At 54.9% G+C, this 14,893-nt stretch overlaps 2 protein-coding genes across 12 annotated transcripts in view; both read right to left on the reverse strand.

Annotated features, from left to right (window-relative positions):
- The window catches only part of DOC2B (double C2 domain beta), a 35,932-nt gene extending 30,108 nt beyond the window's left edge, over positions 1-5,824 (reverse strand). For both annotated transcript variants that reach the window (XR_005236764.2, XM_073023833.1), the window contains exon 1: positions 5,368-5,824. Coding sequence is in view for 1 of the 2 variants with exons in the window: in XM_073023833.1 (XP_072879934.1) it covers positions 5,368-5,740 (373 nt within the window). In the remaining variant the exon portion in view is untranslated. The remainder of the gene's footprint in view (positions 1-5,367) is intronic.
- Positions 5,825-8,166: 2,342 nt separating this feature from the next.
- RPH3AL (rabphilin 3A like (without C2 domains)) overlaps positions 8,167-14,893 on the reverse strand; it is a 184,650-nt gene continuing 177,923 nt past the window's right edge. For 8 of the 10 annotated variants that reach the window (XM_073023838.1, XM_073023835.1, XM_073023839.1 and 5 more), the window contains 2 exons: positions 10,683-10,841; positions 8,993-9,098 (listed from right to left, as the gene is read on the reverse strand). In XM_073023838.1, the coding sequence (XP_072879939.1) occupies positions 10,732-10,841 (110 nt within the window). In that variant the 3' untranslated portion in view covers positions 8,993-9,098; positions 10,683-10,731. Of the gene's footprint in view, positions 8,366-8,791; positions 9,099-10,682; positions 10,842-14,893 lie in introns of those variants that run through there. The other 2 variants (XM_073023845.1, XM_073023844.1) reach the window with 2 other exon arrangements.

The raw sequence follows: 14,893 nt of genomic DNA on the forward strand, positions 1-14,893 counted from the left end.
GTGTGGGTGGGGACAGTGGTGTGTGTATGTGGGGGGGAGACAGTGGTGTGTGTGTGGGGGGGAGAGGCGGACAGTGGTGTGTGGGGGGGGACAGTGGTGTGTGTATGTGGGGGGGGACAGTGGTGTGTGTATGTGGGGGGGGACAGTGGTGTGTGTGTGGGTGGGGACAGTGGTGTGTGTATGTGGGGGGGAGACAGTGGTGTGTGTGTGGGGGGGAGAGGCGGACAGTGGTGTGTGTGTGTGGGGGACAGTGGTGTGTGTGTGGGGCGGACAGTGGTGTGTGTGTGGGGGGAGAGGGGGACAGTGGTGTGTGTGTGGGGGGGACAGTGGTGTGTGTGGGGGGGACAGTGGTGTGTGTGGGGGGGACAGTGGTGTGTGTGTGGGGGGGACAGTGGTGTGTGTGGGGGGGACAGTGGTGTGTGTGTGGGGGGGACAGTGGTGTGTGTGTGGGGGGGACAGTGGTGTGTGTGGGGGGGACAGTGGTGTGTGTGTGGGGGGGACAGTGGTGTGTGTATGTGGGGGGGAGACAGTGGTGTGTGTGGGGGGGGAGGGGGGACAGTGGTGTGTGTGGGGGGGACAGTGGTGTGTGTGGGGGGGACAGTGGTGTGTGTGTGGGGGGGGACAGTGGTGTGTGTGGGGGGGGAGAGGGGGACAGTGGTGTGTGTGTGGGGGGGAGAGGCGGACAGTGGTGTGTGTTGGGGGGCGGTCTCACGACGTTGCTCAGGCTGGTCTTGAACTCCTGGGCTCAAGCAATCCTCCCGCCTCCACCTCCCAAAGTGCTGGGATTACAGGCACGGGCCACTCTGCCCTGGTCCAAAAAGTTTTTTGTTGTTGTTGTTTATTTTTTGCCACTTTGTTTAGCTGAAATCTTAGGAGGATGCAACTAAGAAACAAAAAGAGAGAAAAGCAGAGTTGCTCTTGGGGAAGGAGGGTGAGGGCTCAGCCGCTTCGCGGCCCTGGAGAGCCCTCTGAGTTGGAAAAGCACCTCGGGCTTGTGCTGGGAGTGACGAGGGCCCTAAGGGCAGGAGGAGGTGCTTCTCTGTGAGCCACAGTGCCCTGCCCTTGGAGCGCGCAAATCACATGACCTCACTGAAGTTTACATCTTCGGAAAAATAATGAGGGCTGGTCACTAATGGGCCTTTGAGAGTTGTCACCCGTTTGTCGATAATGATAGAGCTTTAACGGGGCTAATTCAGAGAAAATCAAGCTCAAGCCCCTGTTGTCTCCTCTAAGGCCGAACACCTCCCTGCTTGGCTGATGGAGACCGACAGCATCACCATAACCTTGGTTTGTGCCTGGACTTTCCCGACACCCTTGGGAATAGGAAATCTACCCTGATTTTTTTTTTTTTTTTTTTTTTTGGAAGAAAAATATCGGGCTCTCAAATAGTTTAAAAAAAAAAAAAAAAAAAAAAAAAACCTGTGGCAAGGACCATAGAAAACCATCAAGCTTGTGTTGAAAGCATTTTATAGTTGGGGAAACTGAGCCACTGAGCCAGGCCAGCACTGCAGGGAGGATAGACAGAAATGAGCCGTCATCCCTGCTTCCCAGGAGCTTAGAGATGAGTGTTAAGATTTTTATAAACATCTTCATCATCTGCTTTAAATTGTTGGAAGGTTCTCTATCAACTCCTGGAGTCAGTTCAACCTCCTTGGTGTGGCCTTTAAGACCTTCTGTGATATGACCGCTTTGGCCTCCTCATAGGTCTCTTCTGCTTCTTTGAGTCACTTGGTTCTATTGTTTTGCCTACACTGGGCTGAGATTCTGACACTTCAGGACCTGTGTACACAGCTGTCCCTCTGCCAGGAGCACCTCCCTTTCCTCTTCCCCCTCTGCCAGCCCACCTCCTCCCTCCCCCCCGTCTTAGGGTTGAGCCCTCTCTGTGAGTGACCTCCGCGAGCCAGAGCTTCCCATTTGGGTTCCTCTTCCCTGACCCTCACTGCGGGGTCACCTGTTTGTCTTGGTTTTGATGGATACCCTCCGGTCAGAGATTGCCTCTCAGCACTCTTGTATGTTACACGTGCGTGACACAGAGCCTGCCACACAGTTGGTGCTGTAACATTGAGTGCATTAAAAATATCACGGGTCCAGGTAGAACACAACTGGGGCCAAAGAGGTTCTGGGCTCAAAGGAAGGGGCACCACAGCCAGTGGGGGCTGGAATATGCCCCCTGACAAGGAGAGCCTTTGCGGTGGACTCAACATTTTGTCCTTGCTCCAGACCTGCATGGGCATCAGTCCTGCCCTGGTCCCGGGTGAACCACATGGGGCAGGTTTAACATGGGCATATGAGGCAACGCTGGCCAACAGGACAAAAGGGCAAGTCTCCTGGGGACTTCTGGGAGAGGTTTCCTTGCTCCTAAACTGAGACACGAGAAAAGGAATCAGTCCTTATCCAATCAAGGACCTTATTGTTACGTGTGATGCCTGGACCTGCAGCAGCCATCTTGGACCCGAGGGTCCTGCTTTGCTGATGGAGACTGACTGTGTCATTCTGACCTTGGTTTGCACCTGAACCTTCCTCACCCAGACACCCTTTGGAAGAGGAAATGGGCCTTGATTTTTAGTCTACAAGGAAAAGCGCACAGCCACATGCAAAGACGGACAGGACCATCACCCCTGACGGTGCTGAGCTGCTGACACATTGGTGCACCCTGGTGTGGCAAGACCTCAGCTGTCCTCATTGTTTAAGCCGCTCTGAGTTGGTTTTCTGTCACTTGCAACCCACAACACTCTAGTGATTACAGCTTTGAAGAATGAACTGGGCTTCCACAGGTGGGGACCAGGCAGGAGAGCAACTCAGGTAGGGGCAGCGCGTGGTGTGTGGGGCCCACGGCCCACCTGGAGGGCAGCACGCCACAGAGGCCATCCTAGGAGAACTAGCAGGGCAGACACCAGGTCCCGCTCATTAGGACATTCACTGCCTTTCCTCCCTGTCATCGCCCCTCTGCGAGATCTGCTGGGAACATGTGAGTTGTGTGCTTGTGCTTTGACATGACTTAATAAAGGAAGGGCTTTAAAGAGCCAGGAGAAAAGGCTCAGTAAATAAACAGCACTTCACTCTCTGCCTTGGACAACAGAGCAACCGCCCTCATTTCTTTTTGTCAGAACAGAGATAATCCAATAATTAGGGCAGCAAATAGCATAACCCTGGCTAAAGCCATAATGAACCATCTGGCTTGAATCACTTAGGCTTATTCTAGGGATCTGGTTGTCACAGCCCAGAGGGGGGCACGGCCTGGGGTACTGGGTGGAAGGCAGTCCCACCCCAGACCCTGTTCCCCCACCACGGACGAGAGCCAAGATTTCTGGGCTCCTGTGCCTAGGATATTTGCTCAGCCCCCCACAGGATCCAAGCCTGGGGTGGGGCACCCCTTGAAGGGGGCAACAGGGGCCCACACAGGCCCTGGCTCGGTGGCACACCGTCCTCCTTAGCTCCTCTGAGCCCGTTTTTAGCATTTCTTTGGCGTGTCCTGGTAATACGGGTGTGGCCAGCCCACAGTTCAAGCTGGCAAAGCTGCGTCCAGCTCTGCCCTGCACTGCTGACCCCATGTGAGTGTGGCCCCTGCATGGCATGTATCTGAGGCCAGGGACCCAGCATTCTGCCAGGACACGCTCCGCGAAGGGCTGCTGAGTTGATGAATTGGACAAGGGGCTGGCTGGCCTGAGTTTCGAGCTTCCTGGTCCCCTCCTTGCTTTGTGGGTTCAGAGACAGAAAAAAGTCTCTTGGCCATTCGCTATCTAGAGGGTCCTCTGTGGAACCAGGAGGGTGGCCGGAAGCTCTGCCCTCCCCTCTTACTTCCTTGGTGCAGCCGCAGTGATGAAGGAAATGGGAACAAGTTTCCCATCCTTTCATCTGGGGGAGGCTTTGGATTCAGGGCAGCCAAACGAGTGACTTGGGTCCCACTTAGGGCCTGCCCAGAGGCTCAGCAAGTCCGGGGTGAGCTTTGCACAGGGCGCCAGGAGCAGAGGGGAGGGGGTGGATCTAGGGCACAGCCCTGAGGGCAAAAAACTCTTCCGACCCAATTTCCCCAGGCTGGCAGGAAAGTGGAGGGACAAGACGGCTCCCCAGCCCCCACACCCCAGGGCAGGGCCTTCATATGCCAGGCGCTGGCCCGAGGGCCGTGGTCCAAGCCTCGAAAGTGCCTGGCAGGCAGTTTCCCTACAGGGGCCCTGCTCTAACCGGCCACTGCTGATGGACCTCCCCAGGTGGAGCGATGGGGGGTCTCCGCCCCGGGGGCACTAGGAATCCCTGCCTTCAGCTTCTGCTAGCACATTTGATGCTTGGGAAACTCCAGGCCCGCAGCCCACAGGCCCTGGTGAGTGCCCAAGCCAGGCGCAGACACCCCTGCACAGGGGAGGGGCAGCCCCAGCCCTGGAGAAGCTAGAGCAGGGCTCCTGCCCGGGCCACGTCCCGGGAAGGGCTGGGGTTTGACGCTGGTTTTCCAGGTCTCAGCGGCAAGTCGGGAGCCACAGCTGGGCTAGGAGGGGTTTCTCACATCCCATCCCCACCCCGCGCAAACCGGTTCCTCACTGGACCGCGACCTCTTCCGGCCTCGGTTTCCCAGCCTGTCCGGAGCGCCCACCGGCCGGGCCTCGGTCCCGGGACTCCGGCGCCTGCCTGCTCCCCGGGGCTCAGGGCTCAGTCCGGGAGGAGGGGGAGCGGGCTGGGAGGCCCTTTCTGCCCGGGGGCCGCGGGCGTAACAGGTGGGCGCAGGTGCACGGCCCTGGCCAGCGCCGCGGCGGGGTCCATGGACACTGGAGGAGGAACCGCCAAGGTTTTTCCAAAGGACAAGCGGCCCCGCGGTCCTCCTGGTCCTCTGCCCGCGCACCGGCAAAGCCGCTGCGCTCTGCGGGCCGCCGGGCCCACGCGGGAGGCCGGGCCGCTCCCAGCCTCGGGCCCCTCCTCAGCCCGCCCCAACCCCGACCCTCGGCCGCGAGGCCCTCCCGGAGCGGCTGGCGAGCGGGGAGCGAGCGCGAGGCCGGCAGCAACTGGTGTCTCCCCGGGACACAGCTCCGCCCTTCCCGGGAACAAAAGCAGCCGCCCGCGCCGGAGCCTGGGGAGGGCGGGCTGCAGGGAGGGGGCGCGGCGCCGGCTCCTGGGAACCCGGCCCCGGAAATGGGACACCCCCGGGGGCTGCCCCCAAACTTCCCTCCTCTCCGGCCCGGGTCAGGGAGGGCTGAGGCCGGCGGGCAGGGCGCGGAGAGTGCACGGAGCGCGCGAGGGGCCCGCAACCCCGCGGCAGGGGTGTGCGCCGAGGGAGAGCGCGACCACGCGAGGGGGACCGGCCGAGGGGACCGGCGCGGCCTGGGGGCGCCAAGCCCGAGCCAGGGGAGGGGGCGCGAAGTCGGCGAGTTGGAAACTTACTGCAATCGTCCGACTCGTAGCCGTCGGCGTCCGGCTCGTCCTCCGGCGGCTTGGCGGGCGGCCGCGCGGGGCTGGGACCCGGGCTGGGGCCGGGGCTGGAGCCGTAGGCTCCGAAGAGCTGGTCCACATCCTCGTCGTCCTCGCGGGCGCCGTCGGAGGGGCTGCGGCGGCCGGCACTGGCCGCGGCCGGGCGCGCGGAGGCGTCCGGGGGCGCAGCGGCGCGGGGCCCGGCGTCCGGGGGCAGGCCCCGCGGGAAGCGGGGGAAGTAGTCGGAGATCTGCTTGATGGGACGGATGGGGCCGGGGCACACGTCGATGGCCATATGCTCCTGGATGCTGATGGTCGCCTTCTCCCCGCGCCGCGGGAGGGTCATGCAGGCAGCGCCGCCCCGCCCCGGGCGCGGCCCGGCCCGGCGCGACCCCGGCCCGGGGGCGGCTCAGCAGGCCCGGCGGGGCGCGGCGGGGGCTGCAGGCATCGCCGGCCGCGCCCCCGGACGGCCCTGACTTGGCTGCTGCCCGCTCCGCTGCGGACGGCTCGAGTGAGCGCCAGGGGCCGGCAGGCAGGGGGCGGGCCCAGCCCGCGTCACCCGGCGGCAGCCAAGCAGGGCGAGTGTGCGGACTGCGCGGGCGGCGCGGAGCGGAGGGAGCCGCGCGGCGCCACACTCACTCGCACTCACACCGGCGCGCACGCCGGCCCGGGACCCCGCGCGCGCACACTCGCGGCCGGGCAGGGCCGCCGGGCGCCTTCCGCTCATGCACGGCCGCGGTACAAGCGGGGAGCCAGCCGGGCAGGGACCCGCAGGACGCGCACCCACACGTTCCCGCGCCTGCCAGCCCACGCCGGGCTCTGCTCGCTCTCTCGGGACGCACGCAGGTGTGCAAGTGCACACACGCGTGTGCAGAGATACGTGGTGGAAGCATCCGCTCGCTCACACCGCAGGACACACATACAAACGTCTGCGTGCGCACATAGAGGTGGTCGAGGGTGCTGGGACACAGTGCACCCCAGTGCACACGCGCGCACACCTCATGGAGCGCACACACAGGTCAAGGGCACCCAGGACACAGGCTTCCACACCCCCAAGCACCCCTAACAAGACACACAAACATGCGCCCATAGAAGTGACCAGGGGACCCTGGGCACAGGTCCCTCTCTCCTCCCCCATCTAGCAGGACATGGAGTCACTCTCCTAGCGTGTAGGGACAGGCCGCCTACACACGGGCAGGACATGTAGACGCTCAACTGTGCAAGGACACGGGGGCACAGTCTGTGCACACATATTCTCAGGTCACATACAACACAGCACTCGAACCTCGGGTCAGTCCTTCACTTGGTCAGTGAGTAATCTGAAGGACCCACCGCGGCAGGGTGGCTGAGAACCTGGACAGGGCCTGGTCAAGAGCGGGTGAGGGGAAGGTCTGGGCGGTGAGTGATGCAATGAGGCTGGGCCGCACCCTCCCCCCACCACACTCCTACTCTAGGCCTCCCACATGGTCAGATCACTAAACAAATCCCAGAGGGCCCAGCCCTGGTTGTCTGGCTTTCCGGACCAGAGCTCTGTTGGGAACTGCTGCTGCTTGGACAGGTGTGTTCCCGGAAAGCCCTGGGCATGAATGGAATCCTGTTTACCCTCTGGTTTCCACTGACGTGAAAGACACTTAGCTTCTTAGCTGGGTGCCTTTGTTGAGTCTGAATAAGGGGCTCCAAGCCGCTCTTGTTCCCCCACTGTAACCCTTGCAGAGTGATGGGGAGCAGAGTAAAGAGAGGCGAAACCTTGCTCTAGGGCTTCCAGATGCACACTTATGGCAGGCTATTTGACCTCTTTGAGCCTCAGTTTCCTCATCTATGGAGTGAGTCTGTTTCCAACTGCACAGCATTGTGGCAAAGCCCCATCCAGCACAGAACATGACAGATAAGAGGGGCTCAGTCGGCTTTCCCTTCTCCCTTCCTTTGGAAAGACAAGACTCATGGTGAGAAGCGATGAGAAATTCATGTTTTGTACTGAGTTCTGAACTGGCTGGTGGCGGGCACTACCGGCCTTTGAAAACACTGGAGGAACACATGGCATACGTTGTACTGTGCCAAGAACATTCACAGCTGTCATCTCATTGATTCCTTAAACCACCCCAGGATGTAGGCAGGGCCTGCTGTTCCCATTTCACAGGTGAGGAAATTAGCGCTCAGGCACCAGGATGTGCCCAGGGTGACTGCTGGCTGGCGGCAGAGCTGCGATGACAGCCCAGTGTCCTTTTTGATGCTTCCACTTTCCCTCCCTTCTCCCTTTCCTCGCCTCCACTACAGAGCTCAGAGGCTCAGAGCAGAGTTGGAAACACAGGTAAAACCTTGTTCCCAAAGCTCATCCTGAGGCTTCTTGGACATGGGAAGCCCAAACTGAGGAGGAGAGGAAGGAGGGGGAAAAAAAGGAGGAGGAAGACAAGGAAGGAAAGAGGCCAAGAGCCTCAGGGGATACAGTGGGAATGACTGGCCTGGGGGTTCCCTAAAGATAGTCTGAGGTCCTGGTGGGAGAAATATTCAGGCTTCCAAGAGCCAAAGGCCAAGGGAAGGACAGAAGAGCCTGGAAGGGCAGCCTGGCACAGAGGGGCTCTCATTTCCAGGAATGCTTAAGGGGATTAATCCTTAAATAGGCACAGAGTGACTTTTTCTGTGCCAGAGGTGGCTGCATCACAAAATGATTATATAATAACACAGGTATTAAAATACAGACGCTGAGCTGTCATTTTATTATTCCTTTACTAAGGAGCTACAGGGTGTCGTCATCATCTTACAGTTGGGGAGACTGAGGCTGTGGGAGGTCAAGTGACTAGCAAGAGGCAGACTGGGGATGAGACCTGGACATCCTGACCCCTGAGCCTTGTCTTTTAACATCAAGGCCCTGTGACTGTGTTCACCGAGAGCTGGCGGCTCCCTCCTGGCCTCTTCTCTTGTGGGTCTGGTTTTTGGAGGATCAGCTCATGGCTCTTGGCTCTGCAGGAGCTGGCTTTTGGGGAGGGTTTGGAAGAAGTCAGGTGGAGGGCCCAGCCTCCTAAGCATGGAGCCAGGGAACCCCAGGATGCCCACTGGAGAAACACATGGCATGTTGGGGTCCAGCCTTTGGCAGGTGGCAGAGTTGAAATCCACTCTAGGTCTGAATTTGCCCAGCTCTGAGTCCAGCTGAAATGGGGTGGGGCCTCCCCAAGGGACAGAAGTGGTGTTATCTGGGCAGGTGTCTACTTTCTAGAAAGCGCATAGGTCTGGGAGTAGGCAGACTTAGAGTCAAAAGTCTGGTGTGCCTCCTCCTAAGCGTGCCAGACTTTGGGCAAGTTGCTTAACTTAGGCCCTGGGTCTCATCAGCAATGGGGGAGAATAAGAACAAGCTTGTGTGAGTTAAAGGCGAGGATGGATACACAGTGCCCAGTGTGCAACTGGCGATCAGGGAATTGTGATTCTGCTGCCCCTGCCTTCCTGGTGCAAACCGTCCCGGTGCAAACCTTCCTGGTGCAAACTGTCATTGCACTCCCAGTGCCTGGCTCGATGTCTCTACCAGTGACATGCGGTTGGCTGCTCCGTGTCTGCTGCCAGGACCAGGTGATAAGTGGATGCACTTACCAAGGCTGGGCGCTGGCTGGCATGTGTGGGCATCTCTAAGCTGTTGGATATGTCCAGAGCCTCATCAATCACGTCGCCTTCCATTCCCAATGCTGAGGTGGGCAGCTGGGCAGCTGGATCAGCCTCTGGCAAAGTTAAGTGGATAGAGTCTGCCCTTGGTCACAGCCCTCAGGAGCCCTGTGCCCTTGCCTCTCTGCACCCTGCTTTTCCCAACAAGCTTCTGAGCTTTCTCCTAACTCCCCACAGACCCTCTCAAAGGCTCCTGTCAAATGAGATTAAGTGGGTTCTTTAAAAAATGGTCCAGGTATCTGTAGCACTAGCGTGTCTATTTACTCTGTCACCGAGGCTGGAGTGCAGTGGTGAGATCACGGCTCACTGCAGCCTCGACCTCCCGAGGCTCAAGTGATCTTCCCCACTGAGCCTCCCAAGTGTCTCAGTCTACGTGCATGCACCACCATCCCCAGCTAATTTTTAAAATTTTTGTAGAGACAGGGTCTCCCCATGTTGCCCAGGCTACTCTCAAACTCCTGGCTTTAAACAGTTTTCCTGCCCTGGTCTCTCAAAATGCTGAGATTACAAGCATGAGTCACCACGCCCAGCCCAGGATGTCTATCAATAATGCAGATTCCAGGCCCCTACCTCACACCCACTGACTGTGTGTGCACACTCAGCATGCATCTTAAGTACCCCTGATGATTCTGGTGCACAATGGAGGTTGAGACTTGCTGGGTTAGAGGGTGCTAATGGTTTAACAGTGATTTTTCAACCTGCTGGGCTGCCTCTATGCTGTTCACATGTGTAACATATGCCCATCAGTGACATTTCTCAATATTTAGTGATTCTTCACTGGGGAAGTGAGTGCCTAACCCAAGGCAGGTGTTGGAATTTCCAGAAAGGTTTGGCAAAGCCACACTGGGGAGTCTGATATCCTCCTGTTTGGATATTCTGACCTCTTTCCTGGTGGAGAAGGACCAGCTAACAGATCTTTACGGTAGGTAACGTGTGTTTTTGAGGAAATGCCCTCTGTGCAGCACTTGACTGGATGTTCCTTGGTTGGCATCTTGGCTGGTGTTCATGTGCCCGGAGAAGAAGGGCCCTCTCTGACCCAGGCCTAACATGTGTCCCCCGTTTGCACCCTTCCCTGATTACCGGAGGAGCTCTCGTCCTGCTGTGCTAATAGAACGTTCTTTGTATTAACAGGAAATGTTAACCCGACAGAGGCGCTTGGATGGAGGAGTTCGAAACAGTGTTGCTGGCTGATGGAGAGGGGCCTGCCGAGGTCTCTTGTCCATTCAATTATTCATGAAGCCACAAATATTTATTGTGCACCTACCCTGTCACAGGCCCCAGGCTGCGTTCTGTAGGGGGCCCATGGATAAATGAAGCCCCTTTTCTCTTTAGATTCCAGATGACGGAGGGGACGTCAGGAAGGGAGGTAGGAACCACCACTCTGGGGGTCTCCTGCCTCCTTCTTGGCATACACTATGGCCTCGGCATGGAGAGCATGGTGGAGCGCTGACGCCAGCAAGTCAGTTCAGCATTTGCAATATAGCTTGTGGCTGCTGAGAGGCCAACTTGATATATTAAATGATATTAAAAATGCAGCCTATTTCTGATAATTTATTATGCACATTCTCATAAACACATTACACTCGTCACAGTACATTTACGAGCACCAGGCCTACCAATGGGGAAAAGTTAACACCTACCTAATGATGTTTTGCAGATGTCAGATGCTCTGGTGCTGCGGTGATGGGGTCAATGGTGCAAAGAAATGTGAGTCTTTTTTCTATCCTGGGGCACCAGGAGGCTGCCCAGGGCTGGCTGGAAGAACCAGGCTCTCTCCCTCCACACTGCCAAGGTCTGCGCTGTGGGATTTGAAAGAGGCCGGGTGAGAGGCTCCCCGGCCAGGAGAGACTTAGCCCAGGATCAGGCTGCCTAAGGCAGGAGATTAGATGTCACAGAGGGATAATGCTGAATCCTCTGGGGAAGCTCTAGAAATGACCTCTGGGAGAAAGAGGGGCAGAGCCTGAGGCTTATGTGACAACACAGACGAGCTTCCCTCCCACAGGCCTGGGGACCACTAGAGCCCAGGGTCTTGGTTGGAGCAGTCTTCATGACTGGGGTGAACATCTCAGCATTATACATGAACTAGAATGGGTAGAAACTCTAACCAGCCCAGGGCTGGTGGAAACCCAGGGCCAACAGCCACAGATGTTCCCTCCAATAGCTTTGAATTGACGATGCAATTCAAAGGTATTAACAATGCAAGTGGTAGCTTCCAATGCTAATGTGTTCCACTTTTTGTTTGTTTGTTTGAGACAGAGTCTCACTCTGTTGCCCAGGCTGAAGCGCAATGACGTGATCTCGGCTCACTGCAACCTCCGCGTCCCAGGTTCAAGCAATTCTCCTGCCTCAGCCTCCTGAGTAGCTGGGACTACAGGTGACTGCCACCACGTTTGGCGGGCATAGTTTTTGTATTTTTAGTAGAGATGGGGTTTCACCATGTTGGCCAGGCTGGTCTTGAACTCCTGACCTCAGGTGATCTGCCCACCTCAGCCTCCCAAAGTGCTGGGATTACAGGCGTGAACCACCGCGCCTCGCCCACTTTTTTTTTTTTTAAGAGACTGGACCTTGCTCTGTTACCCAGGCTGGAGTGCAGTGGAGTGATCATGGCTCACTGCAGTCTTGAACTCCTGGGCTCCAGTGATCCTCCCACCTCAGCCTCCTGAGTGGCCAGAACCACAGACCTGCACCACCATGTCCAGCTAATTTTTTTATGTTTTGTTTTTTTAGAGATGGGTCTTGCTATGTTGCCCAGGCTTACATGAACTTAGTTTTACATTTACTACAAATGTGTGTACCTATAAACAATATATGGTATTGTTTTGCATGCTTTAAAACTTTGTAAAAATGGCATCATACTGTATGTAACCTTATTAAACTCATTTTTGACTTATTATTGTTTGTGAAGTTTATTCCTGTTGATGCATCTAGCTATAGTTTGTTTTTATTGTTGTCTACTATTCCACTATGTGAATATGCCATAATTTATTTCTCTTTTCTCCTATTGTTGAACATTTAAGTTGGTTCCTATGCATGGCTATCATCAACATGCTGCAATGGCTATTCCTGTTTCCTGGTCCATATATGGGATTTATTTTGAGACAGGATCTCACTCTGTTGCCCAGGCTGAAGTTCAGTTGTACCATCTCAGCTCAGCACAGCCTCAAGCTCCCTGGGCTCAGGTGATCCTCCCACCTCAGCCTCCCAAGCAGCTGGGACTGCTGGCACACACCACCACATCTGGCTGATTTTTATAATTTTTGTAGAGACAGGGTTTTGCCATGTTGCCCAGGCTGGTCTGAAACCCCTGAGCTCAAGTGATCCTCCCACTTCAGCCTCCCAAAGTGCTGGGATTACAGGCATGAGCCACCACAGCTGGCCAGGGAGAGTTTCTTTAGAATTTCTTGGATAGGAAATTTGCTGGGCCTAAGGTCTGCATACCTTTGGCTTGACTAGAGAGTGCCTGGCTTCTCCCCAAACTGGTTAGAGCAATTGCCACTCTCACCAACCATCTATAACAGTGCCAGTCCTCCATGTCCTTGTCAACACTTGGTATTGCCAGACTTGAATGTTTGCTAGTCTGATAGTTTTTTTTTTTATGTTTAATTAGTTCTCCTTGCTAAGTAAGTGCTACTTCATTTCTGCAGCTAAGGGTGGGCATGTGGTATCAATAGATAAATGCAACAGATTAAAAATTGAAGAGCTTCCATCAATAAGGGATTGGCTAAATAGAGTATACCTCACCTATACAATAGAATACGGCACAACCATTAACAAGGATGTGTGTGCCGATAGGGAAGATATATTGATATTCCGATGTACAAAATACCTTTTCATCTCTCAGATTTATTGTATCTAACAATAAATAAGGATAGGTATACACACGCCTATTTGTATGTGCGCAGAATATCTCTGAAAGAATGAACAGGAAACTGGCGACAGCAGTTCATCTGGGAAGAGCACGAGGGGACAGGGAAACTTCTGCTCTGTGAATTCTTACCATGTATGTGTATTAGCCCGTTGGAAAAAATTACCCCTGGAATAGGCAAATTCATAGAGACAGAAAGTAGAATAGAGGTTACCAGAGGTTTTGGAGTGGAGAATAGGGGGTTTTTAGTTGATTGATGCAGAGTTTCTTTTTGAGATGTGTGAGTTCTGAAATGGATATGTGATTGTACTTAATGCCACTCAACTGGATGCTTAAAAGTTGTTGAAATGGGCTGGGCGCGGTGGTTCACCCCTGTAATCCCAGCACTTCGGGAGGCCGAGGTGGGCGGATCACCTGAGGTCAGGAGTTTATGACCAGCCTGACCAACATGGTGAAACCCCGTCTCTACTAAAAATACAAAAATGAGCCGGGCGTGGTGGTGGGTGCCTATAATCCCAGCTACTCAGGAGGCTGAGGCAGGAGAATTGCTTGAACCTGGGAGGTGGAGGTTGCAGTGAGCCAAGATCATGCCACTGCACTCCAGCCTGGGCAACAGGAGCGAAACTGCATCTCAAAAAAAAAAAAAAGGTTGAAGTGGCCTGGCACAGTGGGTCACACCTGTAATCCCAGCACTTAGGGATGCCAAGGCAAGATCACTTGAGCCCCAGGAGTTTGTGACCAACCTGAGAAAGATGGTGAGACTGTGTCTCTACAAAATGTTTTTTAAAAATTAGCCGGATGCAGTGGCGCACATCCTGTGGTCCCAGCTACTCGGGAGGCTGAGGCAGGAGGATTGCTTGAGCCTAGGAGGTGGAGGCTGCAGTGAGTCATGTTCTCAGCACTGCCCTCCAGTCTGGGCAGTGAAACCCTGTCTCAAAAACAAAGAAAAGAAGGAAAGAAGAAGAAGAAAGAAAGAGAGAGAGAAAAAAAAGAAAAGGAAAGAAAGAAGAAAGAAAGAAAAAGAAAGAAAGAAGAGAGAGAGAGAAAGAAGAAAGAAAAAAAGAAAAGGAAAGAAAAGAAAAGAAAAGAAAAAAGACAAGACCAAGTACAGCGGCTCACACCTGTAATCGCAGCACTTTGGAAGCCGAAGTGGGAGGAGGCCAGGAATTCAAGACCAGCCTGGGCAACACAGTGAGACTCCATCACTACAAAACATTTTTTTAAAAAGTAGTGGGGTGTGGTAGCATGTCCCCGTAGTCCCAGCTACTCGGGAGGAAGTGGGAGGATCCCTTGAACCAGGGAGATTGAGGCTGCATTGAGCCATTATTGCACCATCGTATACCAGCCTGGGTGACAGAGCAAGATCCTATCTCAAAAAAAAAAAAAAGAAAGAAAGAAAGAAAGGAAAAGAAAAGAAAAATGGTTAGATTGATATATCTTAGGTTATGTCTTTTACCACAATAAAAAGAGCAGGAAAAAATAAGCTCACAATAAACAAATTTTAATTGCACCGGGGGGAGCGCTTAGCCCACAGGGGTGCGCAGCTTCCTCACGCTCCCCGGAGAGCAACCCTAACCCTCTCCCAGCCCCTAGTCTGTGTATCTCTGCCTGCCTGGAACCCTCTGGGGCTCCCAGGGTCTGCGGAACAGTTCGAAGACTATTGGGTCCAAGGAAATTCCGAGCTGGCATGACCTTCACTTTCATCACTTACAAATCAGCTTCCCACCTGGAACCTGCGTTATTATTTACTTAGTACTTTTCTTTAAACAGACTTACTTAAAAATCCCGTAAATACCCAGGTTAGCTTTGTCCTAACAATAATATCTACGATGGGAATTGATGTGCTGATTGCATCTCTTGATGGCACATTGAAATAAATACATAATTATTACAGTAGAATAGGCTGTGTTAAGTCACTGAGGGTTAACCAAACGGCCAAGCTCTCATAACCAGAAAGAGGCAGGCTGGCCTGAGGCTTGGCAGTCC

This window comes from Chlorocebus sabaeus, chromosome 16 (genome assembly GCF_047675955.1).
Source record: "Chlorocebus sabaeus isolate Y175 chromosome 16, mChlSab1.0.hap1, whole genome shotgun sequence".
Taxonomy (NCBI): Eukaryota; Metazoa; Chordata; class Mammalia; order Primates; family Cercopithecidae; genus Chlorocebus; species Chlorocebus sabaeus.